Source organism: Falco biarmicus, chromosome 3 (genome assembly GCF_023638135.1).
Source record: "Falco biarmicus isolate bFalBia1 chromosome 3, bFalBia1.pri, whole genome shotgun sequence".
Taxonomy (NCBI): Eukaryota; Metazoa; Chordata; class Aves; order Falconiformes; family Falconidae; genus Falco; species Falco biarmicus.
The window spans coordinates 27,753,840-27,780,837 of NC_079290.1; the positions used below are offsets into that span (position 1 = coordinate 27,753,840).

General features: G+C 41.7%; 2 protein-coding genes across 3 annotated transcripts in view; one reads left to right on the forward strand and one right to left on the reverse strand.

Moving 5' to 3' along the window:
• AZIN1 (antizyme inhibitor 1) lies at positions 1-26,007 on the forward strand. 2 transcript variants are annotated; one of them, XM_056333704.1, is made up of 12 exons: positions 1-313; positions 6,153-6,290; positions 12,790-12,987; positions 15,049-15,222; positions 15,509-15,681; positions 19,198-19,332; positions 21,242-21,323; positions 22,333-22,407; positions 23,496-23,661; positions 24,232-24,350; positions 24,519-24,733; positions 25,335-26,007. In XM_056333704.1, exons 3-12 carry the CDS (start codon positions 12,886-12,888, stop codon positions 25,444-25,446), a joined length of 1,353 nt encoding a protein of 450 aa, XP_056189679.1. In that variant the 5' UTR covers positions 1-313; positions 6,153-6,290; positions 12,790-12,885; the 3' UTR covers positions 25,447-26,007. The 2 variants fall into 2 exon arrangements, with proteins under 2 accessions (XP_056189679.1, XP_056189680.1); XM_056333705.1 differs by lacking the exons at positions 1-313; positions 6,153-6,290 and adding an exon at positions 13,888-14,058 and having other exon boundaries at positions 12,852-12,987.
• ATP6V1C1 (ATPase H+ transporting V1 subunit C1) overlaps positions 1-26,998 on the reverse strand; it is a 162,819-nt gene that overhangs the window by 55,436 nt on the left and 80,385 nt on the right. The gene's annotated exons all lie outside the window — the stretch shown is intronic.

Consider the following 26,998-nt stretch of genomic DNA (forward strand, 5'->3'; position numbering starts at 1 on the left):
CGGCAGCCCCTTCTTCTCGCCTCGCCGCTCTTCTCGCCGCTCGCCTCGCCACCCGGTGGCCGCGCTCCCGCCTCCGCCCCCCGCTGCCGCAGCCCCGCGCCCCCGGCCCGGTCCGGCTCTGTCTCTCTCTGCCTGTGCCCTCTCGTCCCAGCGCAGCGCTGCGCTTCCCCCGCCGGTCGCCCCCGCAGCCTATGGCCCTGGAAGGCGCCGCTGCCGCCGCCTGTATTTCTGCTGTAGGTTCCCACATCCCTCTTTAAAAATTCCGCCTAAAAAGAGAAGACGATTTACCAAATCTTTCGGGCCGTTATCTCACGTGAGTACCGGTGCCGGGGGTCCCGGTCTCCCCGCCGGGCCGGGGCTCTCCCCGCGGGGGAAGTGGCGGGAGGGAGGGAGGCGGGAGGCGGCGACGCCCACCTTGAGCCGCGGAGCGGGCCGGGGCGTCCCTTGGCACCGGCGGCGGCGGGGGAGTGGAAGGCGCTCTCCCCTCCCGGGGCCTGGGGCTCGGGGAGGGACAGGCCCTGGTTTCCCCTCACACCCTAGTGCGAGGAGGGGAAGGGGAGCGGTGGCCGTGGCACCCGGGAAGGGCGGAGGGGCGCCCGGCAGGCAGCGCCGTGGCGGTGCCGGGCGGGGAGGGGGATGGGGATGGGGCCGGTTCTTGCCGCTGCCCATTCTCCGCCCGGCGGCGTGGGGCGAGACCGGCTGCCACCGGCGGCGGCAGATGGAGAGCGGCGGGATGAGTCAGAGCCGAGGCTCCCCCTCTTCCCCGGCACGCAGCGAGGCGCCGGGCAATGCGGGGCCGCCGCCCGGGGGGCCGGCGGGCGGGCAGCGGGGCCCCCCGCGCCCGAGGGCGGCGGTGGCGGCTGGCGGAGGGGGTCAGCGGCCGCCACGCTAACATGGCGGACAGCCCTGCGTCTGAGAGGCGGCGAGGCGGGAGAGGGAGGCCGGGGACTGAGGCGAGGGCTGCGCCGGGGCCGCCGTTCCCCCTTCTCACCCAACCCCGCCGGGCGCGGGAGGGCGGCGGGCCCGCCGGCTCCGTGAGGAGCGGGAGCGGGGGCTCGGCGGCCGCCCTAACATGGCGGATTGCAGCGGAGGGGGGCTGCGTGGTGTCTTCCCCCTTTGCAGCCGGGGCAGTGCCCCGCGGCGGGAGACCTGCTTCTGCCGGGCGTTGCTGCCGCTCGCACTTCGCCCCATCCTGACGAGGGGGCGAGGAGTGGCCTCGCCCGGACCCCTCCAGGGGACGGGGGCCGCCCCGGAGCCCGGCCTGTCACCCCGTCTCCCGGTGGCGGCTGCCCGGGCTCGGTGGCACCGACTGCCATGCAGGTCTCGGCGGAGCCCAGCCCTTGGGTGCCCTCGCACGCAGAAGGCTCCCTCAGGCCCGGGAGCAGCAGCTGCGTGGCATGCCTGGGCACCGGCCTGGCTGATGGGGGCAGAGAGGCTGGAGAAGTGCTGGTGGCATGGCCGCAACGTCTCCTCGCCTGCTTCTCAGAGGCCATGTTGTGCGTCTGTAACCGTGACTATCCACCCGGGCTCCCGCTGTCACGCTCCTTGTTCCCCCTCACCTGAGCTGCACCTGCGCGGGGCTTTGCCCCGGCCCCCTCAGCATGGTGGTTGGGGCAGGGGGTACGCCAGGGAGCAGGGCAGCAGCCCCGTGAGCTGTCAGGGCACTGCACAAGTTGTAAGGGCGTTGCACAAGTGACACTTTCCCGGACACGTGCGGGGATGACAGGGCAAATTGCCTCTATACGGAGGGGCCACGGGAGTCCTCCCGTGTGTGAAGAGTAAAGCCCTTCCCTCCTGTTAGCAGTCTCCTTGCTTTGCTGGTGGTGTTTGCTGGACATCTCTAGGACAACTGTTTTCCCCCTCCTCTTGGTCAGACTGTTAGTGTAGCAGTAGCAGGTTTGGTGTGCCACCAGTTCTTCTGGAAGTGTCTTGGCTGAGCTTCAACCTCCTTGGCTTGGCAGCCTCGGCTGGTACTTGTCCAGTCAGCCACTGCTGTACTGGTGGCTTTTGGAAAGTACAGAGAAGAGGGTCTGGCCACTGCTCGGCTGCCAGCCGGGGGTGTGTGTATAAAGAGCATGTGTGCATCTGGATGTCAGGGTGTCCTGAGTGAGTGTGTGCTCGCTGTTCTGCCGTTCCTTGTTTGGTGAGAGATTGGCAGAGGTGCCTGGTACTGGTTGTAGGGGAGCTGGAAGTACAGTGTGGGAGCGGGGGGCTCATGTGTGTGCAAGGGGGGTGGCGCAAATGTGTGGCCGAGGAGGATGCCTTTAATGGCTCATTACCTAGGCAGTACTGTAGGTCTTTTCCAGTCGGCAGTCTGGGCTGGTTTAGAGCCCAGGAGGATACGTGTCTGTGCTGGGGGGACCCCAGTTGTGGTGAAGGGGGAAGAAAGTGAGCTTAAATCTTCTCTTGAGTGAATCTCCTGCAGTGCGAAAGGCTGCACAGCTGATATGTGCCAGGAGGCTGAAGTGCTGCGTTTCACTGTACCTCTGCAGCAGTCTCCGGTGACCGAGCAGGATTTGATTGTGTAGTCCCAGTTGAATACAGCCACTCTGTATGAAAACACCGTGTGGTGTCCAATAAAGCAAAGTTAGACCTGCAAACCTTCCCAGCCAGATGCGTGGCTGGGTCTCCTGTGTGACAGTGGGTTGCAGGGGAGTGGGGGGGTGGGGTGCTGCCCCACTTTTTCTGCCCTCACCCGGGCTGCTGGATTTCTGGCTCTGAGGATACTGCACTTGCCCGCTATTCTTTCCTCGATAAATGCGGGAGGCAGTAGTGCTGGGGTGGAGGTGGGGGTTGTGAATAGTGGTGATGGTGGGAGGGGCTTGTTCCAGTCTGGACTGGTCCAGTCTAGTTCTTTCCTTCCTGTCACCGTGTGAACAATGCTGCTGATGCTTGCGACACGGCAGCCCCCTCCCCGTGTGCTTCAGGCTGTGGTGAGCTCCCTTCCCTGCCTGTCCCCCACAGCCAGCCAGCGTGCTGCCCCCCATCCTTCCCGTTGGGCCTTGAGCTCTGGGGGAGGGTTGTTAAACCCCAGAAAAAGAGGGGTCTTTGCAAGACTTTGGGAAGGGGAGAATGTCATTTGGTGGGGAGCAGCAATGGGAATGTTTCTCCTGCGGGGACAGTTTTACTGTAGGCAAGAGGCAGGCTTCTACCGCCTTTCAGCACTGCAGCCTGCCCCCAGGCAAGCAGCTTGTGCCTCTGCCTGCTCCCTGTGCTGGAAGGCTGGTGCAGGTGTGTGTTTGCAGCAATGCTGGGCTGTATGGTCTGGAAATTATTCCATCTCCAATTAAAGGAGAGACAGTGTGCTCTGGGAGGGAATTAAGACCATCCCTTCCTGAAAGGGAGGCTTAATTGTGTAATGGACTAATTTGGGTATAATGGCAAACTTCAGACCAAAAATACTGTTGATGTAGTGCAGGAGCAAGAGTGTGGTTGATGGAGAATTCCTCACGGACCTGCGCTTCCTTCAGGGCCTGCTCTCCCCCAGGGACCGCCTTGCCACAACGCCCTGGCCCTGGTCTGGAAAAGGCCTATTGTAACAGAAGAATAGCTGAGTTTTTTGTGGGCCGGAGTGACTTTGATGCCTCCAAGTCTGGCAGCTGGTGTAAATGTGCAAGGTTGTCATCATGTAGAATTTTAGGGCTTGGTTCATGGATATTTTAGCTCGGGTCACTAAAAGGTCTCTATTCAGAAATGGACACAGTGAATTTTTTAATATTTTTTTAAAGAAAAAAAAATGGTGCCTGGTTTTGTAGGTCTGCCTGCCTCAGACATGGCATGCTGAGGGGGCTCACGAGGTGGAAAAAGCCTAGCCCTGACTGGCCTGCTGGCCCTCATAGGGCTTGCTGCGGTGATGGGTTGTTCCGGCAAAGCCATACGCTGTCGATGACTGTGGGATTATTTTGTTCCTTGAGGGTATGTTACTATTGAAGTACAAAGTACGGCATGGCTGGTTGAGCTGCAGTCAAACTTGAGGCACCTGCTAGTAGAGTGTGTATATATATATAAATACATGCATATAGGTGTCGCTTGAGTATTAAAAGGCAAAGCTGCCTTGTTATTCTTACCACAACTCAAAGCTTGCTGTTGAACACAGAACGCTTTTATACCCACTTTAAGACCATTGAATGATGAATGCTTCATTGTGGCCGATCACATGTGCCCATGTGCCGCTTCTCCAAAACTGCGTTTGTCCATATGGGTTACGGACATGTAATACACTTCTGCTTAGAATGTTAGCCCTGCTCTGCCACAGTCCAGTAAATTAAAACTTTGTGCTGGTTAAAGCAGAGCAAAATTACTATGATTTGAAAAGCTCAAATCATACCATTTTCCTCTCTGAATATTTAATATTGGCAAACCTGCACAAAAGAGGGTGGTCAGACTACTTTCTGTATGTCTGTGTAGATCCTTCAGATAAATAATTATCACTTAGAAGAAATTCTGAAGGGCAGTTGGAACTCAGTGCAGCTCATAGTTGACTGCTGCCGCAAAGAATGATCGGTTTTCATTCCAGCTCCACAGGAACTTCCGCTGCATGCTTCCTTCTTGGGACATGTGAAGATATTGATTGGAATAGTACTGCAGGTGATACTTGTCTGAAGCATGTCTTTTTAAGGTTTGTGTTAAATGTCATGCAGTCTCCCTGGAAGCACCCTGGTTTTAATGACTTTTTTTACTGGGAAGGTAAACCGAATTCATAATCAGTGGAAAATTTGTACTAGTTCTTGAGTATAATCAGAACAGCACTAGAAAATAGTGGAGCTACTAGTTAATTTTACAGAAGGAAAGTGTTGCCAGCTTTTGAAACTGTTGTATGCCTACTCTGAGAACTAAATGTTATTACTGACTTACTGCTTTAGTGGAAGGGAGGGGTAAGATTAAATATACTGCATATACATTAATTGTAGCTGACAAAATTCCTTAATATCTCAATTAATTTTGAAGTGCTGAGGTTTATTTTTAATGTTATATGCTAATTTATATGGTAACGCTGAAGAGATTGCTCTGTGGAGTTGCTGTGGAACAGTTACCCTCAAGTTGCATTCACTCTGTAATTCAGTTATAGAGTATACAAGTTTAGTTTTCTAATAGCAAGAATAAGTTGGAAAATACACTTTAGCAGTTTGCTTAACTGTAATGTGGTTGAAAAGATTATCATTTAGGTTAGGTGGTTCCCAGGAGCCAGGTTTTTATAGTTGGCACTTGTAGTCTCATCTAAATAATGAGAGTAGCAAAGATTTATTTTTACAGTAGGTTGGTACATTCCATGTTTCATGCCATAGACCACAGTGAACTTGTAGAAGTTCTGTTGTATGTTGGGTTTACACATCACCAGTTCTGTACTGTATTTAATTCCATGAAAATGACAGTTCCTTTTAGAAGGAATAACTTATCAGCGGGATTGGTTAATGTGTACTTGACTGCTTTATGTTCACTGTCCTGTTTTGTGTGAATGTTTTTTTACCTTCATTTGAGTAAGCTAGCCTTGTACTTTACACAGAACACCAAAGCAGCATATTTTGATAGCCTTTAACGGCCAGCTGAAATGTTTCCTCATTCCTGAAGGCAACCATAAGTTTCTTTCTTTTTACTGTCTTGCTCATCTCTGCATTTGTCTGTATGGTGTTCAGTTTCACTATATAAAGCACTATTTTTCACCCACATAGCTTTTTCACCCACATGTTGTGTTCATTTACAGCAGACAAAGAAAGAACATGGCAAGGGAATTCTGAAATTGAAACAAAGTGTGTGGGGGGGAAGGAATCACACTGGTTATGGGGTTAAAACTACCCACTTCTGCAAGGGTAGTCCAGTATTAAGGCGTACTACCCTAAAGCAGGATCATGTAGAGCTTTTTGCCTTTAGTGTTGAAAACCTTCCAGTTCAGACTGTGAAAGACAAGTACAAACAAGCAGTTTCATGTACCCAGTTCATGTGTTTTAGTAGTTCTTCATACATCTGACTTGATCTGGCTCAGAGTTTGCATACGTTCGTGAAAACTGGGCACGTTAGGTGATTATAAACTTTCATGGTGGGGTGCTACAAACCTCCTTAGAAGCATTACTGAAAAGACATTTATTATGTGCTTTAAGATAAAGCTTTTATTTTGTTCTGGCTATGAAACTTTTTTTGTATGCTTTCTCCCACAGGGCAAAATCTCTGATCAAGTTTACAACTATCCAGAGGGCTTAGGAGAAGTGCTTTATAGAGAACAGTTCGACTTCAACGCTGAGCCACCTTGGGAACCTAGCTGATGATAGTAGGGTTCCATCTCCTAACTTGTCCATGTAAGTCTCTTTTCCTTCTCTTTTCATATCTATGTAGGAGGAGAAGTCCTTCCAAAGATAAAACCAGCATGTACTGGCTTTTTGAAAAGCAAGATAACTGTCTTCATGTAGATTATCAATATTGAAAATAGTGTTTTGCATATTATATGGAGCTTTTGTTCAAGGGAGGGGCTATAATTTTTTACTTACCTTAAACTTTTCTCAATAGTTATCTGATGAATTTCTGAGACTTAAACATGTGTGAGTAAACTTTGTAATTAGTTACTTTTCTGAATTAGGGCTGTTGGCTGCATAAATCCTAAAATAAAATGCTGTAACTTCAGTGTCTCAGCGTAATTCTGAAGTCATGAACTGGCACTGCATGACTGTTAACATCAAATCATGATTTGCTGGGTACTGTGTGATCTCTTAGGGTTTTTTATACTGAAATAGTTAACATTTGCTATTCTAAATGGTAACATTGATCATGAAGGGTGTGCCTTCACAAATACCTGTCTCCATTATTTGCTAATTACTCTCCACTTCCACAAATAGTTGTAGTTGAGTGAGCTACAGTAGAATGTGGAATTCTGTGTTGGATGGAAAACATTTACCAATTATAAATGCCTTTGCATTTTTAAGAGGCAAATATCTATTAAAGAAAAACAAGACCCGTGATAACTGAAAACAAATAAATATGCATAGTGGATCTTAAGGAGCACAGAAAACTCTGGAATGTCTGTAGTTATCATGTTCTGTTAACATAAAACAATAGCTTTATGTGGCTTTAACAATAGCCTTAAATGCATTTGTAATACCTGAGTTAATACTGCATAAAACCAGCTTACTTTTTTTGCTGTCTAGCTGAAGGCATTTTTTATTTGGTTTAGTACCTATAAATTATATAACACTTTTTAATGTAAAACTTGAAAATGAGAATGGTTAAGTGCATCTGACTAAGCCAGGTACTCTTCAAAGACCACAGAGTCCAAATGGCAGTTGTATTAATGCGTCTTTTAATAAGACACTTGATGTAGATGACCCTGTTCTTTGAAAATGCTGCAGTAAGGGAGGCACAGGGTGAGCTTAGTTTATCGTGATTTCTGGCTTTATTTCCAGAGGTTATGTTCTTTGTTTTGTTTGAAACTTACTGAATTAACCACATACATCTGGTTCTATGTAGATGACTGGTCTGTTCAAGTGAATACAATGGATTGTATTCACTTGAATGAAATGAAAAAATCCCTGAATACCACTGTTATTTTGTAGGTGTCACATGATTTCTATAAGCAAAAGTTCTGAAAAAACTGTTCTCGTGTTCAGTTTCTGACTTTTGGCTTGGTCTTACTTGGGTAGAACTCTTGCATGACATGTTGCACTTGAACAGGATTAAAGTACAGTAGTAAAAAGATAGGAAAGGTAGAAGAATTATTAGAAGGAAGTACCTAGAGAAGGTACTATAAGTGCGTTTTAATGTCTAAAACTGTTCTGAAGGAATTCTGGCTTTTACTGAAATTTTTTTCTTTGAGGAGAAGGATGTTCTGGTACTTCCATTGAGGTTATTCTTTCTCTGCATGGCAAATAGTGCAAGGTATAGCTTGTCCTAGAATGGAAATGCCTCCAGGTTTACTGTATTTGTAGCTGAATGTTTAGATGATCTGTGTGTTTATTTTGGGCTTGGATCTATTCTGTATTCAGTAATAATATACTGTATGCAAAAATAAGTAGTTCAGTATTGAATGTAGTGGTGATGTAGGTAGTAGTAGTCTGTGAGAATCTGCACCTGTTTTGGTGCTCTGAAGCACAAGTAATTGCCTCAAACACAGCTAAGATGTGTTAGCCAGCTAATTAGTAGTTTGAGTTCTGTTCAACTTGTGAAGTAATTTAATAGGAAAAAGGTCAATTGAGCTTTTAAATATAATTATTAATATTATGTTCCAATGGAACTCAAATAAAAATCTTGTCTGAAGGTGTACTTACATTCTCATTAAACTTGCTTCCTTCTTGTAATTCTTTCCCTCCCACTTTTGTCCTTGCATTACACTGGCCAAGGAAGAACTTCGGGTTTAGTTCTGTCTTGCTCTTGAAGCTCTGACTTCTTGAGCAGTCTGGCAACTGTGGCCTGAAGTCTTGCTCCTTTTAAAATCTGTTCTATTTATTGCCCCATCTGGTTGATGGGAAATGGAGGGAATTAGCAATAGAAATCTGATCCATTAACGATCCCTGTCTATGCCAAGTGGAAGCAGTAGCTATTTGGACGGGCTAGCCTTCAGTGCTGTCTTGACTTTGTCTGCATGGGGCTGGATGGCAATCTGGGAACAGGAGGGCTGGGAGTTTGCGGGGTTGGGGGAGCAATGGGGAGGCCAAATACTAACATTGGCTAAGCAAGAGGATAGGATAGGGAAGTAACTGCTTGCGCTGTTGTGAAAGAGAAGTGCTGGTATGGTATCACAGAAGAATACATGCGCTTAACAAGAGTGCTCATTTTTGTAAGCTTTGCTAGCTTATTGGCTTTGAATAATTTATTCAAATTTCAAGAAAACAGAAGGAGGTTCTTGAAAGCATGGTTCCTGTAGGTGTCAGATGGGAAATTATTTTTAGTATCTACCCCCTTTGCTTGTTTGCTTCAGCGGAGATGCTCGAGTTTTTATTGCTTGTTTAACTGTGTGGAATACTCCTGAGAGAATGGTAGGATGCAACTAACCTAAGCTGTACAGGTACTCTGCTGTGACCCTGAGTGGAATTTGTACTGAGAGGCAACTTGGGTAATGAAAAGTGTCCACTGCCATTGTAAAGAAAGAGACTTGCTTTAGCATTTCCCATCAGTTGCTTAGTGCCTGCATTCAGCTAACTGAATGATAACGATGTAAGTCAGTGAAATGGCATCTTGGAATATCTTGTTAAAAGATACTCCCAGTAGAAATAGGCATTTCCTGCACTGAAATTGGGGGACCTGTTTCCAATTTTCCAGTATACCTATTCTGTACTTAATTCCCAATGTTAGTGACAAAATACTTATACTTTTTTGATGTTACCCCTAAAAAACCCCCACAGTATTATAAGACATGAGAGATGAATATATTTCACCTCTTTATGATTTTTGCATCAGCATAATTGTTAATCTCATAAATTTATTTTGCTTACGAAGACAGCTGGAGAGCATTATTGGGAGCCCGTTCTGCTTGCAGAGACTTTGCTCTTTGCAGAGGAAGTTTTTAATGAAAAAACCAAACCTCAAGGGGTTTGTGTTTTGGCTTTTTTTTTCAGGCCAATTATTTTTTTTTCTTTACATTGTCAGAACTACACAATTGAGTTTGTTGTGGTTGCTTGCATATGACAAGTGTGTGTTTAGTTAGTCACTTTTAAGAGCATTTTCATCTTCTTCTATTCCAGATGTCTAATTGCAGTATTTAAATACGTAAACTTTAAGATAAAAGTTCTTCATCTGGGACGTCATTGTGTTAAGCCCTAAAGAGCCTGAGGATGTAAAGCTTACTTCAAAGAAAGCAATTGCATGTCTATGTAGAAGTTTCATACCACTTGACAGCTTTTGTTTGCCCAAAAATAAGTGTCCTGGAGCATTGTGCAGGCTAACATTTCAGGTGGTAAAATGGGTGGTGTTACCACATTAAGTCTGTCAAATCATGACTTCCAGCAAGTCAGCAAGGACTGAACTCTATACTGTAATGATTTCTGACTTGTCTTACAGATGTAGAAAAAGTCTTAAACCATCCTCTCGGTTTCCTTCTGCGTATATTCATCTAATCTTTCAAGAATTTTATCATTGATCCTCCTCCTTCCTGAGGAGGAGAGCCAGGCTGGGCAGAGCAAGATTATAGCACAATCCCAAGTCCTACTGCAGGTATTAATTCCTTAAAGAAATGTTTCCTAAGTATGCACTGTTTTGTGCTGGTGCTGTAGCAGGGCTGGTAGGAATATCAATTTTCTCTCTGTAGAATACTCTTCCTATCTTGCTCTCAACAAGACTGAAAAGAGCAGGAGAGACTGCAGAGGGATAATAGGCTGTGACTGAGGGCAGAAGTCAGTAGGCTAGCACTAGCTTTTTTTGACTAGGTGAATTTTGCTAAATGAAGAAGCCTAGATGTCATGGGCATGTTTGGAAAAAGCAATTACTGTTTAACAGCCTAGGAGAGGTTGTACTAGGTTGGTCATGGCTTGTTGCAAGCTATTTTATTAAGTCAGTACTAGCTTGCATTCCTTCTCCTCCCTGCCTCTTGACCATAAGTGATTTTGGGTGAATGAACTACAAGGCAACTGATTTAGGAAATTACCTTCATTGAAGCTGACTCACCAGATAAGTGTTCTTTTTGTTGTTGCTTTTGGGGAGTTAAGTGGTAAAAACTTAACCCAAACCAACCCTCTTTGGTACTCTGTGCCTGGAAATCTTGGATATTTTATGAAGGTGAATGTGTTGAGGAGTTTGTGCTCATCAGCTGGCAAATCAAGGATACTGCTCAAGTACCTGTTCAGAGGGTGACAGTAGCTTTGTAAACGTGACTGTGGTGTTCATGTTTGTTTCACTGATTCGAAGTCAAACTTGGTTCACAAGCTTGTCTTTTTTTTTTGGTGGTGCGTTTTTTTAAAGGAATTTTAGCTTGTTACTCACAAACTTAAACCGAGGTGTGACTGACTAAATATGTTTTCCTAGGTATTATAGTGTCTACCGCCTAGTCATTGTTTTATAATTGTAATTTACTTAAATCCTTACATCGATGTGATAATTATCTTGCTCCTTCATGATTGTTTTAGATCTTAAGGATTCACGTAAATAAGCATGAGACTCACTGTATGTGTGAGACAAGCGTATTCTTACCTAGCATTCATGTTTTTATTATTAAGCTTCTGAATATAGCTGAAAATTCTTGCTGCCACATAAATTCACCTGGGAGTAAATACTTCTCTTAAGAAACATAGGTGGCATACTTGAGTTACAGAGAAAGCATACGAAACTCTTCTGGCTCTTTTCCCATTATTGCTGCAATGACAAGCGAGAGCAACTGCTGCTTAGTTGTCTTAGTATCAGCTTGAGCAAAGTAACTTTGTTAGTATTATTAACAATGTTAACTAAACTTATGTTGCAAGTTGTGGATTTTTTACTGGAGAGAGGTGGTGGAAGAAATATGATAACAGTGTTAATACCATGGCCTTGTGACCATTTGAAGCCAAAATTATCATCTTGGCTTTTAGAGTCTTAGTGAAGCTTGTTGTTTTTACCTTCAGTTGTAATGTTTCTGGTTTCTCACAACATTTTTAATTGCCAAGTACAGCTGGCCTTAGAAAACAACTCTTTTTTCCAAAGACTATGCAACTTCTGTTGAGATTAAAAAAAAAAAAAGGCTTGGGTGTTCATGTAAAGAAGGAATCTAGTTAGCTGCCTGGTTTTGATCAGTCTTGTGTTAGTCAAAGATGACAGTTGAAATGACAAAAACCAGTCTGGTCAGTCAGTAGCTATAAACTTAATAAAGGAGACCTCTAAACAAGACCTCCTGCTCTAATAGAATGTAAATGGCAGATTGTTGTATTCATCAAGTAAGGCGGCTGAAAGTATATAATCACTGGTTGACATTTTTCTGCTGTCTACTGATTTTTACTTGAGACTATTTAATCCATAGTTTAAGACTATATTTAACAGTGTTTTGTCTGTGGATTTAATTGATTCAGGTTGTCTTTTGGAAAACGCTGCTTATAAACAAAATCTATTTTGCAGTGAAAGTCTGAGGATAAAAAAGATGCAAATAAACCTAGGCTATAACTGTTACTTTTCTTTTAATACCAATTCCACTTCCTGAGGTTGACTGTCACTCTGAAAACTACTTCTAGCTAGTGGCTTCTTTCTATTAACTGCTATTGAAGTGAAGAGTTTTAAGTGTTGTAGGTAATCTTATGAACGGAACAACAAAACAAATGCCTAGTAAATACAGTGTGTGAAAGCGATGGTTATAAATTGGTATCTAACCAAAAACCGGAATGTTAACGAGTACGTGAATATGACAAATATCAATGCAAATATCAATGCTAACATTTCTCCAATGCACTATAGGTTTTTAACAAATTCAGAAATGTTGTTACACAGGCAGTCTTCTAGATGCATACTTGAATACTAATACTATACTTAAGAACACAGGAGGTGTTTGTACAGGTATGCTACACTTGCAGTATTTTCATAGTTTGCATAAGCTCCACACAGATCACTGTGCGTACGGTCTGGGATTCTTCTCAAGAACAGCTTTTCATCAGTGGTTTCTTACTCATCTTTAAATTGGTATCAGATGTAAGGTACATAGCTTCTGTTTTATTCTTGGCTTCAGTAGAATTGCTCTATCCTTATCCCTGGCAAATGGAGGGTGAACAGAGTAAAAGTCTCTTTGATTTTTGTGGAGAGTGTGTGTGTGTTACTGTTTGTAGTACATTGTATTTAGAAAGTTCTTTCCAGTTTTTAAACAGTGTCATAGTATGCATTGTGCCTCTCTTCCTATTGATTTGTGTTTTCTTTGTACAGTTTGTTGCATAATTTAAGGACCCGGATATAAGGCTTGGAAGCCCATCCCTTGTGTTTCTTGGTTTATGACTGTCGGCTTTGTGGAATACGGCTGAGATGAAAGGATTTCTTGAGGATGCAAATTACTCCATTGGTCTGTTGGATGAAGGAGCAACTCTTGCAGATGTTATCGACAACTGTATTTATGAACACACTCATGTAAGTTTTCCAAATCTTCTGGTTTAGTTCTCTTAAGTCTTCAAACTAGGTCAAGGTATTTAGCACTGAGCTGACAGCAAGAGAGGAACAGTCAGCTAAAACTCACCTTATAAAGTAGTTTTCTAATTCTTTGATGGTTGTTTGCCTCTGGCTGAATTCTGTTGGGGAAATTTGGGCAACAGTTGTTACCTCCCTGAGTGTGGCTAGCAGAAAAGTAGTCTTGCTAGTGTAATTAAATACAGGTTCTCATCTTGTACCAAGATTTTACTATAAACGGGGTTTAGACAAGAAACCTGAAATTGGGCAAGTGGATATCGCGGAGTTAGAAACATTTTCTTTTTCTGCTCTTTTCCTAAAAATGTGCTGAATTTTAGACAAACCTGTATGCTGAGCCAGTTTAAAGCCATGTTTAAAATTTCTGTGGCCCATCATGGTTGTATGATTATGTATCGTCCCGTTACCCTTCTCCCTGTTGGAAATGTGGGTACGAGCGTATTGTCAGGTGTGCTACCTTTTTTCTTTCAAGAAAATAAACTGGTCTAAAAGCTGTTAAGGTTTAGCAATCTACTGGAAAGAAACAAATACTTTTGTACATACAATAGTAGTTTTATTGAATAAGGCTTCACTCACTCCTTAAGAGGCAGGAAGATGTAGCCTTTGTTTTATAGACAAGGCTGTAGAAAGCGCGAGCTTTAAAAAAAGGAATGAAGTTTCATTAAGTGAATCCTGTATCTATAATATACCATACCTATGAGCTGTTGACTTTTCCTTGGTTTATCAGAACTGATGTTCAAATGCAAGTGCTCAACTATAGTACAGCAAATAGCTAAATCCCATGGCCTTCTGAGCTCAGGTGTAGGATTCCCAAATCCTGATTCCTAATATTCTTTTTCTGTCTAGCAAATAAATAGGTAAACTACTGGCAACATGTCATGTCTCCAACCACTGGCTGGCTCACAGAGGATAGCTGCCTCCTGCTGCTTTCATTTACTCCTTTAGCTCAAGGGGTAGAGGCCTGTGCCATGGATCTAAAGCTCCAGATCCCATTCCTGCTGGTGACCCGTACAGGGGGTCAGTATGCTTCCACCCGATGGAATTTCTATTTGTGTTTTTTAAAAAGAAATAAAGACATTGTATACAATAAGCCACAACATAGTTTCATATCTGCAAAAGTCAAGTGCTAGAGTTAACATTTGATGTACAGTCTTAATTCAGATAGATCATATATTTTGTGATGATCTTTAATTGGTAAACAGTAGGCCATTCATTTACAGGAATTTACCGAGTGCACATTATAAACAAATACAGAATGATCTGTTCGGATTTCGATCCACTGCATCCACATCATGACTTGATATTGAGAAAGGCTATAGTAACAGATGCATAAGGGAGGCTGTAACGGTTTCCAGAAAAGTGTCTGTGCATTTTCTTAAAGAGGATGTAGTTGACTCTGTAACCTTAACACACTGAGTTTGGTTCTTAAAATTGTTTGAAATTTGTGCTTCACAAGATGTGGAGAACAGTCTCAAATTTGACTGCCTGAATTAAAATACTATCAACAAATGTTCCGTAACATGAGCTATTAGATAGACATAAAATCTAATGTACTACCATTATTTAATTCCATGTATAATAAGTTATAAATTGTTGAGACTGTGGAAGCTCTCATCCCAGTGGATTTTCTTCCTCCAAAAAGTTGCAGATGTCTGAAAACGCAGAGTGGGAAGAGATTGTAACCTAATCTGTATTTTTAGATAAAATCAGCGTTTGGCATTTTAGTAGTATCTTTTGTTCAGGAATCTCAGAGTATTGTCTAAATAGCATTCATAATATCTCTGAAGTGGTAGGTATTCCCTGTGATATTTTTTTTAAACTAGTTCAGGTTGCTAGGTGAAAGTAAAAACAAAAGCATTGTTCAAGGCCAAACCTAAAAGTTAGTAGCAGGGTGAAAAAAAAGTACATAATTCTTGAAGACTTTGTATCATGGGTTGTTTTATGTTTTGACAGCAACACACAACTTCAGAAATTTTATTTGCCTATTCTTGCTTTTTTTTTTTTTAGACTGGAAAAAGAGCATTTTATGTTGGTGATCTTGGAAAGCTTGTAAAGAATAACATACAATGGCAGAACGTGATGGCACCAATAAAACCATTTTATCCTGTAAGATGCAATGCTACTCCAGGTGTACTCGAAATTTTGGGAACCCTTGGTGTTGGATTCGCATGTTCCAGTAAAGTAAGCTTTTTCTCTTTGTATCAGTGTGCTTTATTTTCTTCCCTATGTCTTCTGTTTTAAAATCAGCTTTTTGGTATTAGGTGTCATGGTTATAAATAATACAATTTAAATTGTGAACTGCTGTGTAAGTAGCTGTTGAAAAATCTGTATTTCTACCCTAGAAGCAGTGGATAATTTTCTTTTTAGTGTATTTGACTATTTAATACAGTACTAGAGCACATGTAAAAAATTCAGTGAATATAGTGCACTGGGCTGTGCCGAACTCTGATATGCTCCTCTCTTTCAGTCTGAAATGGCATTGGTACAAGATCTGGGCATTTCTCCTGAAAACATTATATATACAAATCCTTGCAAGCAAGCATCTCAGATAAAGTATGCAGCAAAAGCTGGGATAAACATCATGACTTGTGACAATGATATTGAGCTGAAGAAAATTGCACGTAATCATCCAAATGCTAAGTAAGTGTCAGAGTTACGGTTTTGCTTTTTATGCGGGGGAAACTTAATTTTGCCTGTATGCTGGAACGAGTTGCGAGCAAGACCCGTGGCCTCTTTAATACAACTCACTTGTATCTATTTTTCTCTTCCCGTTGTCTGATTCAAAGGTAGCTTTTCTTTCAACTTTTTCCCCTACTGGGTCTTGGCTTCTTACTATGATAGTAAGGCCCTTGTTTTGGGAGAAATCTTGCGTAAGTTTCATAGGGCAATCTTCATGTAAAAGTTTCAGCGATTAAAGTTCAGAAGTCTGGCACTTCATCATCTGCAAGTACATCTTCCTCCTGCTCTATTGTGGCTTCAGTGTTTTCTTTCAGGGTGCTCTGTCTGGATATTAGTGGCTCCAGCTGAAGTCAGGGCTGAGACTATTGGCAAATGAGCATGGTGTGTTGGGTTACAGAACACGCCCAAACCCTAGATGTAAGTCTATTAAATACACCTACAGGTATTTCCCCCCTATTAAAATGGTGAGAAATTTGACTCCAGTTCTATTAGTCACTTTGGTAGTGGCCCAGATGCTTTCTGTAGAGAAGTGGTCAAAACTGATGTTCTGGTTGTTAAATAGGAGAATTTTATTGCTGCCAATGTATTGTGGTCTCTCTTGGACTGATACGCATTCATGTCATGAAGCATTGTGTGCCTCGTTAATATTTTGGCTATGGGGCATACCTGTAAGAAATTTTGGAGTGAAGAGCCTATGTGAATGTCAGTGCTTTCCAGTGATTGAAGAAGCATAGCTTCCCTCAGATGTCGTCAGAGTGCACTAAGAAACGGAATTCCTGACATCCTTTACAAAGGCCTTGGTTCTACACAGTCCTTAAACTGCCATGTCTTCTGTGGCCGTAACTGTAGAATTAGGGAGTTTCTACCAAGTTCAGTATCTAAAGACACTCTGCTCATCCCACCTAGTTATTCTTTTTTTCTTTTTAAGACTGCCTTGAAGGTTACAATTGCTGTTGCTAGTGATTACACTTTATCCTCACGGAAGCCTATCAGTGCATTGCATACTGGAGAGTACTTCCTGTGCAAAGGATGCTATGTATGACAGATAATTTTGTGTGTTAAAATTCTGGCCTTGACATACCCCATGCATTTGAAAGCCTTAGCAGTGCTAAAGCTGTCTCTTCCATAGTTAGTGTTTTACCAGTTATCACTGGTATTTTTACTGTTCTGTTAGTTTTTCTGTTTATTTCTTTCCTTGAGTCTAACAGTCTCTTCTAGAAGGTGTTGTCTATGGTAATATCCACAGCAAGAGAAGTTAGGATGCAGGTTTTTCTTGGGCCAGAGAAATTATGAAGTGGGGAGACAGAATAAAGGAGTTTCATGAGCTAGAGAAAAACAACATAAACTCTACTTATTTTCAAGGATGCCATTGCATAACATTTGAAAAAGTTCCTGTTTACCAAGGACAAGAAACTTAATTTCTACGAAAACTGCAATTTGCTGTCTAAATCTTCTTAGCAACCTGATCCCTAGCTCTCCTACCGGGTAGAGATTTGTTTGCTTGTTTTATTAAAATTCTTCCTCAGATCATTAAAATTTTGCTGAAGTGACAGCCTTTAGTTTCTTCTTTCTCTTCCTTGACATAGATTCAAAAAGTCAGACCCTTTATATTGCCTTGTTCTTGTGTGTGGTTGTTACAGCTAGGTTTCTATTTGTAGATGAAGCTAACTACGCTTTGCCTGAGGAAATCCTGCTAGAAAAGCTGTAATTCTCTGCATTTTCTGAAAATTCTTACAACTTTCTGCACTAAACTCATATTAAAGACCTCCACCTATTACTATGTTTCTGCCTTTGGAAATCTTACTAACTTGAATGATTGCAATTTTTTTTTTAATAAAGAAGAGAAATGTTAGAAAGGAGCACATAGTCTTTTTCTTTATACCTTTGGATTTTTCCAGGCAAAGTTTTAACTGCTAAGGTTGCTGGTGTCCTAGGAGCTCCAGCAGAGGCATGGTCATAAGTATCAGTGCTTCCTTAAAAATAATAAAATAATAAAAACCCCAAACCCAAATACATAATCATCTAGCTGTGCTCTAACTGGCTGAAACATAGGAAGAAGAGTCCTACTAGATTTCTAGAAATCAGGATGATGCTTTTTCAGTGGCTTGCACTAGAAAAATACCTTGACTCACTTAAAATGCTGCTATAACAATTAATAAAATTTAATGTTGGATGTCTTTAAGACATGCTTTTGTCTAACCTTAATGTGAGGTTACAAACCACAGTATTATGGATTTGAAACTTTACATTTTAAAGAGTTTAAGTTTTGAAATTTTTTTTGTTTTATCTACCACTTTTTCCAAATACTTTACAAAATACTGTTTGGCTACAGATTCCTTGAACAGAGCTAGTGGAGAAGCAGGAAATGAGAGGCTAGTCAGTTTCTCAAGGTGGAGTGGTGTAAATTGAAATTAACATGGATTGCTAGGCAACCTGAGTGAGAATTTCAGAATTTTTTTCTCTTTACAAAATACATTTAAAAAAAAAAAAAAGAATCATGAGACATCTGGAAAGGGCTTTTAGAACTTAAAGTAGCTGTTAGGCCAGCATGTATTTTTGTAGTGGCTAGGCTAAGTTTTGCTTATTGCTTGTCTTAAAGAAGAACTACTTCATTCCGCTTAGTTAACCAAGATAGAGAGTTTAAATGTAACGTGCTCTGTGCAGGCTGCCTGTATGTCATGACACAATTTCTCTGTAGTTTGCCACATGGCTAATTAATTAAATCTTATTGTGGTGTGGGGAAGGAGTGAGGTTTTTTGGTGTGAACATATCTTTGCCACTCAAGTGTTACTTTAATGTAAAAAAACTGTCAACACTGGCATGGCAGTTTGCCAGACCTGTCCAGAATGAGGCTTTGATCAGAGAGAGGAAGCCGTCTCGCTGCGTAAGACTGTAAGAGATGGTACTCATTGCCTCCCTGCCCCACAGGTGTCCTGGAAGGGACAGGGAGCGGGCTGACACCCTACTCCATCACCAGTCCCCATGCTTAGCCAGGAGGGGAGGTGGAGGGATGTGGCCAGGGTGTGCTTTTAATGTGTCAGCCTGGTGTTCTCCAGATGCTGAGTTGAATGAAGTCTGGTACATGACTGACTGAAGGGGAATCTCCATGCTCTCCTTTTAGCTAGAAAGGAGAACAGAGGTGGGAAAAGCATATTACAGTCTTAATGGATTTATGAGGAAGTATACTTTATTAGAAGGTAACATTCTCTTTCATTACAGCACTCAGCAGACTCTTGCTGCTACAAAAGAGTCTTAGTTGCTGCATTTCGAAATCCCTTGTCCTTGTTGGCTCCATGTTTTAGCCCCTAATTGCTAGTTTTTTCTCTGTACAGGATTGTTTTTATTAGGTTCACTTGACTCATCCATCGATGGAGCAGGAGTACTGACAACATAATCAACACACTTCTGACAGTCTTCAGGCTTCACATGTGCTGATGATGTAAACCAACTGCCCCAATCATCTTCCCCTTCTCTTAGGCTCTTACTGCACATTGCCACAGAAGACATTACTGCTGATGAGGAGATGAATATGAAGTTTGGCACCACCATGAAGAACTGTAGGCATCTCATGGAATGTGCTAAGGAGTTGGGAGTCCAAATAGTTGGTGTCAAGTGAGTAACTTTATTGTTCTCTGCTGGCTGAGTAGATGTCTGCATGATGTATTCAAGATGTAGAATAGAGAAGAATTTTTCCCCCTTCGGTACTATTTTAGAGGTTTTCTAAAAAATAAAAACACACCAAAAAAAACCCCCACACAAAAACAAACAAACCCCACAAAAAACCAACAAAAAACCCAAAAAAAACCCCAACAAACACCAAACCCCAACTTCTGGATTGTGAGTTTTTGCTTGCAAGCAAAGTACTAATATAAAAGCAAAAACTATTGAGACAAATTAACTATTACAGACGGAGCAATTTGAAATAGAGTATCAGAAATCCTTCTGTAAGCATGAAAGCAAAGTTTAAAAGCCTTTTCTATTTTCTAACTGTACTCTTGAACTTCCATGGTAACTTCATTTGTATTTGTCCAGCAATAAATGGCGTAACAGATAAGTGCTAGTATAGCATGGAATAGCTTGGGCAGACTTTGAGCAAGATGAACATTGGGTTGGATTTTCTAAGAGTTGGGTCCTATGTCACTCTGATCACATCAAGACAAAATACTGGGGTAAGTTTTTTTGCTTGTAGGAGGTAGGAATGAATCCCAGTGTTCTGAGAGCTGCCAAATGAGCTGTGGTATTTTAATTTGAAATTTAACAAAGATTTTTACTATATAGAGGAAAAATGCATGCACATGTCTTTGTTCTGTCTACCTTCAGCTACTAATGTACCACATACTCACTCATGAATGTTTTAAGAAAGCAACCAAACAAGTAAGAGGGTGTGCCAAGACAGTAAAATATTTTAAATGGAAGCCAGATTGTGGGGATTTAAACCACAATTGCTTTGATGTAAATGTGTTTGAAATTGATGTCAAATTAAAGCATAAATGTACTATAATCATTATAAATGACAAACATATTTAAAATTTATATGATACTACTACTACTGAGAAAATGTACCTCTTTTATATGATGTCTAAACTGACTTACAAAAATCACACAGCTTTTATGCTTTTTCTTTATAAAACCAAAAAGAATTTAAAAAAATCCACATGTGGATTCATGCGAGTAAGTTTAAAAAATGACTTTTGCCTCAAGATGGCATTCCTTAGAGTAGATCTGGTGTAGAGAGCATCATGGCTCAGGGGGGTGTGTGTATGGTCTGTCCAGAACCAACAGACCATACTAGTCTTTAGGAAGTCCATGGGGATGTTTGTGCCTGTTTTGGCACCTCAGTTACTACCAGTATTATGGCAGTACTTTTGGATGAGGAACCAGAGGGGATTCAGGACCTTGCAGGAGGCATCAGTACTTCTCTGCTTCTGATGGCCTGCTCACCAGCCTGTTTGGCTTTGCTGTGAAACTTAAGACCTGGCCTGGGGGTGAACAGGCCTCAGAACAGGGTAGCAGTGGGACACACCTCTCCTCATCCTCTCCCAAATGTTGGAGAGAGGAGATGGTGTGCATAGTACAGCCCTAGTTTTGAGGAGAAAATTGGATGGCCCAGGAGAAGAGGGTATACGGGCAAGGCAATACAAAGAAGGTTGAGAGGGGAGACAGTATACAGGAGGGTGTACTGTATATGTAATGTGTAGCATTGGCACCCACTGAAGAACAAATTTTAACCACTTCGATAGTGAAGACTGAAAGGTTCAGTAATCTGTCATTTCTTAAAGATGAGAATATTGTAGGACATTCTTGGTGTTAAAGGCAAGACAGCCTCAAGTGAAAAACCAGTGGAATAGAAGGCAATCATCAACCGAGCTTATTCTCTGCGTAGTTACTGTATTATCGTGCAAGCTTGTCTTGAGCCACTTGGGAATGAATTGCTTCCATTGCCGTTCTAGGTGGTGGAACAGTTTGCTTGGTCTGAAAGCCACACAGTCCAGCGTATTAACTGTATTTTTATTTCTTTCAGATTTCATGTTTCAGGCTCTTGCAAGGAACTGCAAACGTACATTCATGCTATATCTGATGCTCGGTGTGTGTTTGACATGGCTGTAAGTAGATGTATACACACATGCAGTTGCTACAGTAGAGAATCCATTCTATTCTGATTACACTAACAAGCCAGTGAGATAATTTCCAAAACATAGCATGGCAGGAAATGGAACTTCCAGTAAGGGTCTAAACACTCCATTGTGAGATGCGTGGTAGAGGTAAAACAAACTTTATAATACTAATTGTGGACAAAGGTTGGTGAATACTGTCCCATTGCTCAGTCCTGCAAATACCCAGTTGACACTTTTTCATATTAAAATACTAAGCATTTGTATGCTGGCATTTATTGTGATGCAACCACTAATTTGATGATGTGATCTCTGCGATTAACTAAGCATTGTAAGAAATAAGTGTCCTGTTGTGGTGGGGGGTATCCAAATCTGGATGAAGAGGAATGGATTTGTTGGATGCCTCAGATGACTGTTGTGAATCTCACATGTTCTATGTGTATCTCTCATAATTGCAAAATTCCTTTCTCTAACTGTCTTCCTGTAAACGAGAAGCTCACAAACTAAATAAAGACTGTGGGGCTTTTTACTCTGATTACTGCAGTTAGAGCACTGACTGTCACTGGTACCGCCTGAGGACAACAGAACTGAAATTCTCACTGACCATTGTGCAAATTCATTGTAGCAGTCTTGTCACATAAGCACTATCTGAAAGACTTGCATTATATATATATCCGTGAATTCCTAAAACTTCGTTTTGAGAGAATGCGCTGCCCTGTTCAGGAACCACTGAATGTAATGTATCCCACGAGATAGGAGTTGATGTTGCTGTGGGACTTAAGAATTGTGTAACCAGCTTCTGTTGACATCACAATGCTATTACTACCAGGTTTAATGGAGCTATACTAACTTTTACAATGCTGTTACTCCCTCACTAGATGTCTGCTGCTAAATATGCTCAAAAGTATGAAGTACATAGAAAAGAACCGCAGTAAGGAGGAACAAAAGATGCTTTTAGTTACACTTGTCTGTGTACTTACATTCTGCCTGTGCATTTTAGGAAGAATTTGGCTTTAAGATGAACATGTTGGATATTGGTGGGGGCTTCACAGGTTCAGAACTTCAGCTGGAAGAGGTATGCAATACATGGGAAGTTGAAACTAATTATGACTTAAGTTGAAGTGTAACCTTCAAACTGCAACTAATACTGATAGCTGAAACCTATTCTAAATTTCATGTTAGGCTAATTCATAACATCCAAAGAGTTGGGTTTGTTTTCTGTATCATGGGTACTGTAATCAGTCCTTGAGGTGATAATTATTTTTCTTTAATACTGCTCATATTGGGTGAATACTGACTTCGGGACGTCACAGATTAAATTACTATCCTAATCCGCTTTAACACCACTAGTTAAATGTTTTTGGCAGTTGGCTGTTGTTGTCCAACTGGTTATTCTGTTGCATGGTTTGGGCCAGGATTGCTTAGCATACTTTTGATCATAAGCCATGTTGCTACTGTATGAAAGTTTCCAGTACTTTGTTTTAGAACTGAAGACTAGAAGTCTTGCTTTCATCTTTGCTTTGGCAAGTCTTTGTTTTGGCCTAAATGGGCTCTTCAGTATGCAGTGGCACATAAAACAGAATAACCTGTTTACACTGTATGTTGTCATAAAGACAAACTCCTTGAATGTAGGACGTTGAAAGTGATTCAGTGAAAAGTTTCTAACAGCAATCAGGGCTTTTCTTAGTTCTAACTGTTCTGCTACTTCTTCAAAATAAAATACTTGTTAATCTTAAGTATTTGGCTTAAAATTTGAGCATCAGTATTGAATAATTCATTGTTTCTAATACAACAGTATTTGGAACTGATCACAAAAAGGTCCTTTCCTTGTTCTTCTGGATTCATACCTAGCTTTGTTATCTGTTGTGCAAGTTTGAAACTACTTGTGCAGTCTTGAGTGGTACCACAACTTGAACTTTGGGAGGAGGGACTGTGTCGTGCTTGGACTCATGGTACTCTGTCTTCAGTGCTTAGCAGAATGACCTATTTTCTTAAACACTTTTGTGAATTTTGGACATTTGGTAAGAGCACTTGTCAGACAATAGATGAACAGTAGTTTTTGGTGTGCTTACTAGAACTGTTGCTGACTGAAAGTGTGTGTGTGCATCTGATACGTACATAAGCTGCGTTTCATTGGTCTTGCCTCTGGCTTCAACTTCGTAGGTTAATCATGTCATCAGGCCATTGCTGGATGTCTACTTCCCTAAGGAATCTGGTGTTAATGTGATTGCAGAGCCTGGATGTTACTATGTTTCATCTGCATTTACACTAGCAGTTAACATCATTGCGAAGAAGACTGTTGAGTATGATAAACTACTTCCTTCTGGAGGTAAGAGTCGTATTTATCTTTTACATGTTATGAATCTGTACTGATAACTGCTCCCTTAATCACGATGAGCTAGTTTGTCTCACATATATTTAATGCATTCTGTTACGCTAGCATTGTAATCCACCGTTTGGGTTCTGACCAGATGTTACCTGTGTACCTCCCTTTTTTGTTACATTTATGTGGCACTTCTTGTTTCCTTACTAGGTTTGACTTCTCAATGGTGAAACCTATATAGGGTGCTTTATGGAAGGTGTTTTGGATGGTTCTGTATTAGAAGAACATAAAAAAACTCACAGAGCGAGCTGCTTTTCTGTTGAAGTAGAAATTGGATTTATATTCTTAACAGTGATTAGTACTGGAAGTATTAATTTTGCTAAGCCTCACACTTAATGTTACAACTGAATTTGTAATCTGGTCTCATACGTATTACTCTGAGCGTAATTCTCCAATTCTGGTATATGTGGAACACCCTTGTCAGGAGAACGCAGTTGATGAGTTAGGTTGCAAAAGGACTACTTATGACCAAAAAAATATGCATGCCAGACAACTTTTTTTTTATTTTTATTCCAGTGGAGCAAACCAGGAATAATGACGAACCAGTATTTACATATTACATAAACGATGGTGTTTATGGTTCTTTTGCAACTAAATTGTCTGAGAAACTGAATACTATCCCAGAGGTTCACAAGGTGAGTACTTCTAAATCTTCAGGGATAGTCCTTAATTATCCTTATATTTTTTATATATATTTAACACTTCATATAACTGTATTACCTATAAAATTATCCTTATGTATATTTGAAAAGTTTCTTATTCAATAAACTGAAGCCTGAATTACCTGGATCATTTCCATATAGAAATACAAGGAAGATGAGCCTCTGTTCGCAAGCAGCCTTTGGGGTCCATCCTGTGATGAGCTTGATCAAATTGTGGAAAACTGTCTTCTTCCCGAGTTGAGCGTTGGAGATTGGCTGATCTTTGATAATATGGGTTCTGGTACCTTAGGTGAACAGTCTACCTTTAACGACTATCAGAGGCCACTGATTTACTACATGATGTCTTTCAGTGACTGGTAAGAAAATTCTCTTGATAGTGGCAAGATTGTTTTCGCTTCCCTCAAGAGCATACACTTACAGCCAACTAGAAATTGCATTTGATGGCAAATACAGGAAGATGCAACTGAGGGCAAGAATGTGCCTTTTTAGTTTGTGGGTTTGGTTTTGTTACTGTTGTCTGACTTTGCTAAGACTAAAGTGAGAGCTGTGACAAAATGCCTCCTATGCTTTAAGGCTGACAAAGGAAAGCAAAATACCTCGCGTTGACAGAGTTCAGCGGTAGTTGCAAGGCCTTTTGCTGTTTGACCATCAACCTTTGAGCTTTCCCAATAGGAGTAACTGCAGCTCACTGCAATGGTGGCAGTGCTGTTGTGGTGCTGAGAGCTGGGTAGCCTGTTCCAATAGCGAGGTAGCCAGGGCCCTGCAGTTCTGCCAGCGGAGTCACGGCCTTTCTGTGTCTGCCAAGTGCTTGCATAGCTGATCATCCTCCCCTCCGCTGAGGCTGGGGCTGGCCTGTCCAGGAGCAGTAGGCTTCAAATGCTGTATTCCAGGCTGGTTTCTGATGTGAACTGGTACATAAAAGCACCTTCTTACAACTCTCATCCTTCTGTGCCGCAGGGATGAGATGCAAGATGCTGGAATTGCTTCAGACACATTGATGAAGAACTTCTTCTTTGTGCCTTCTTGCATTCAGCTGAGCCCAGAAGACCGCTTTTCCACTGCAGCTTAAACAGGCATTAACGCTTCATTTAGACCTGCAGTTGCAAGTCTGTAGTTTGTCTGGTCAACATTCCAGTGTGGAAGAAATGGAACAATCTTGAATTCAATTCATTCTCTTCAAAACTTGAAAAAATAGTAATAGCTAATGGGGACCAGGCAAAACAAGCTACAGCTACAATTCACCGGGGGGTGGGAGGGTTAGATAATGGTGTCCAAATTTAAAATCAAGTTCATTCAACCCCTGAGCGTTTAAATATGCAACAAAATGGATGACTTAGTGGAGATGGAAACCCATCACTTGGGTTCTTCAACAGTTTACATACAAGTACACAGTTTTTATACTAAGGATTCCTGTTAGAAAAGTCTTGTAAAGTTATTGTCTTTCGCCCAGATATATCAAATGTCAGTGGGAGACCAGTGTGACTTCATTAGATGTTTAGTGTATTTAGAATGTGTAAATTTGTGCTTTGAACTGTAGTTTAATAAATGTAAAATTGCATCATAGTATTTGTTGTATTTGACCCTTGATGTATCCCTTGTATGATTGCAATAAAACTTTGTGTAGATTTTACTGTTTTTCAGGCTAACTTTGGGAGGGGCTAGGCAGAAGAGGTAGCTATAAAATAGATGTATACATGGGTGTTTCAAGAAGCTGCCTTTTCTCTAGCCTGTTATTTCAGCTTTGTGTTAACCCATAAAAAGGTTGATAAACCTATATGAAGTGCAAGTCATAGAAGTTTCTGAAAGGCTAAAAGGCAATTTGTGGTGTGGTGTGAGTGTGGTGTGAGTGTGGTTTTGGTTTGGTTTGTGGTGTTTTTTTTTTGGGGGGGGGGGGGGTATGACCTTAGATTCAGCTCTTGACACCAAACAGCAAACTGCAATAGATAGGGATGTGCATGGAAGAGATAGTCCTTTGGCTAGTGTGCATGTAGTGCCCCTGAGGCAGCATGGGTTAGTCCAGCTCTGCAAGTTGCCACAGAACCTTTAGCTTTTGGGGTTGTTTTTTTGGGTTGTGTTTTGTTTTTTTTTTTTTTAATGGCATTTATTGAAGAGTTTAACTTTTGACTTGAGCTAGTTCTGTATAGTGCTGACTGAAGAGAAGGGCTACACAAGTCTTCAGAAACCTCAATGCTTTCTCATGCTGGACTTATATTTAAATATATCCACAACCTAAAGGTAAAGCACACTCCTAGAAGTACATATGCCATCTATATTGAGTAACTGGAACTGCTGAAATTGTTCAGAGGATTTCTTTATTATGTTACTGGAACCTTTTGGTTTCTTGGTCCTGTTCTTACTTTCTCATTCTAACTTCCTCTGCTTCAAAACCGGGGGAAGGAGGAGAGGGGTGTCAGGGCTTCGAAATGGTGCATTAAGTTCTGGATCCTGCAGTCAAAGGGGACACTTTAACCTTTTAGTTGGAGGTAAAATTTCTACCCTTTGGTTTGTTAGTGTATTTTACATGAGTGCTGCCTGGTAGGAAATCATAACTTCTGGCTCTGTAAAACAAATTTTATAAAACTTGATCAGCTTCTACTTGAAAGTAAGGAAAAGTCTCTATT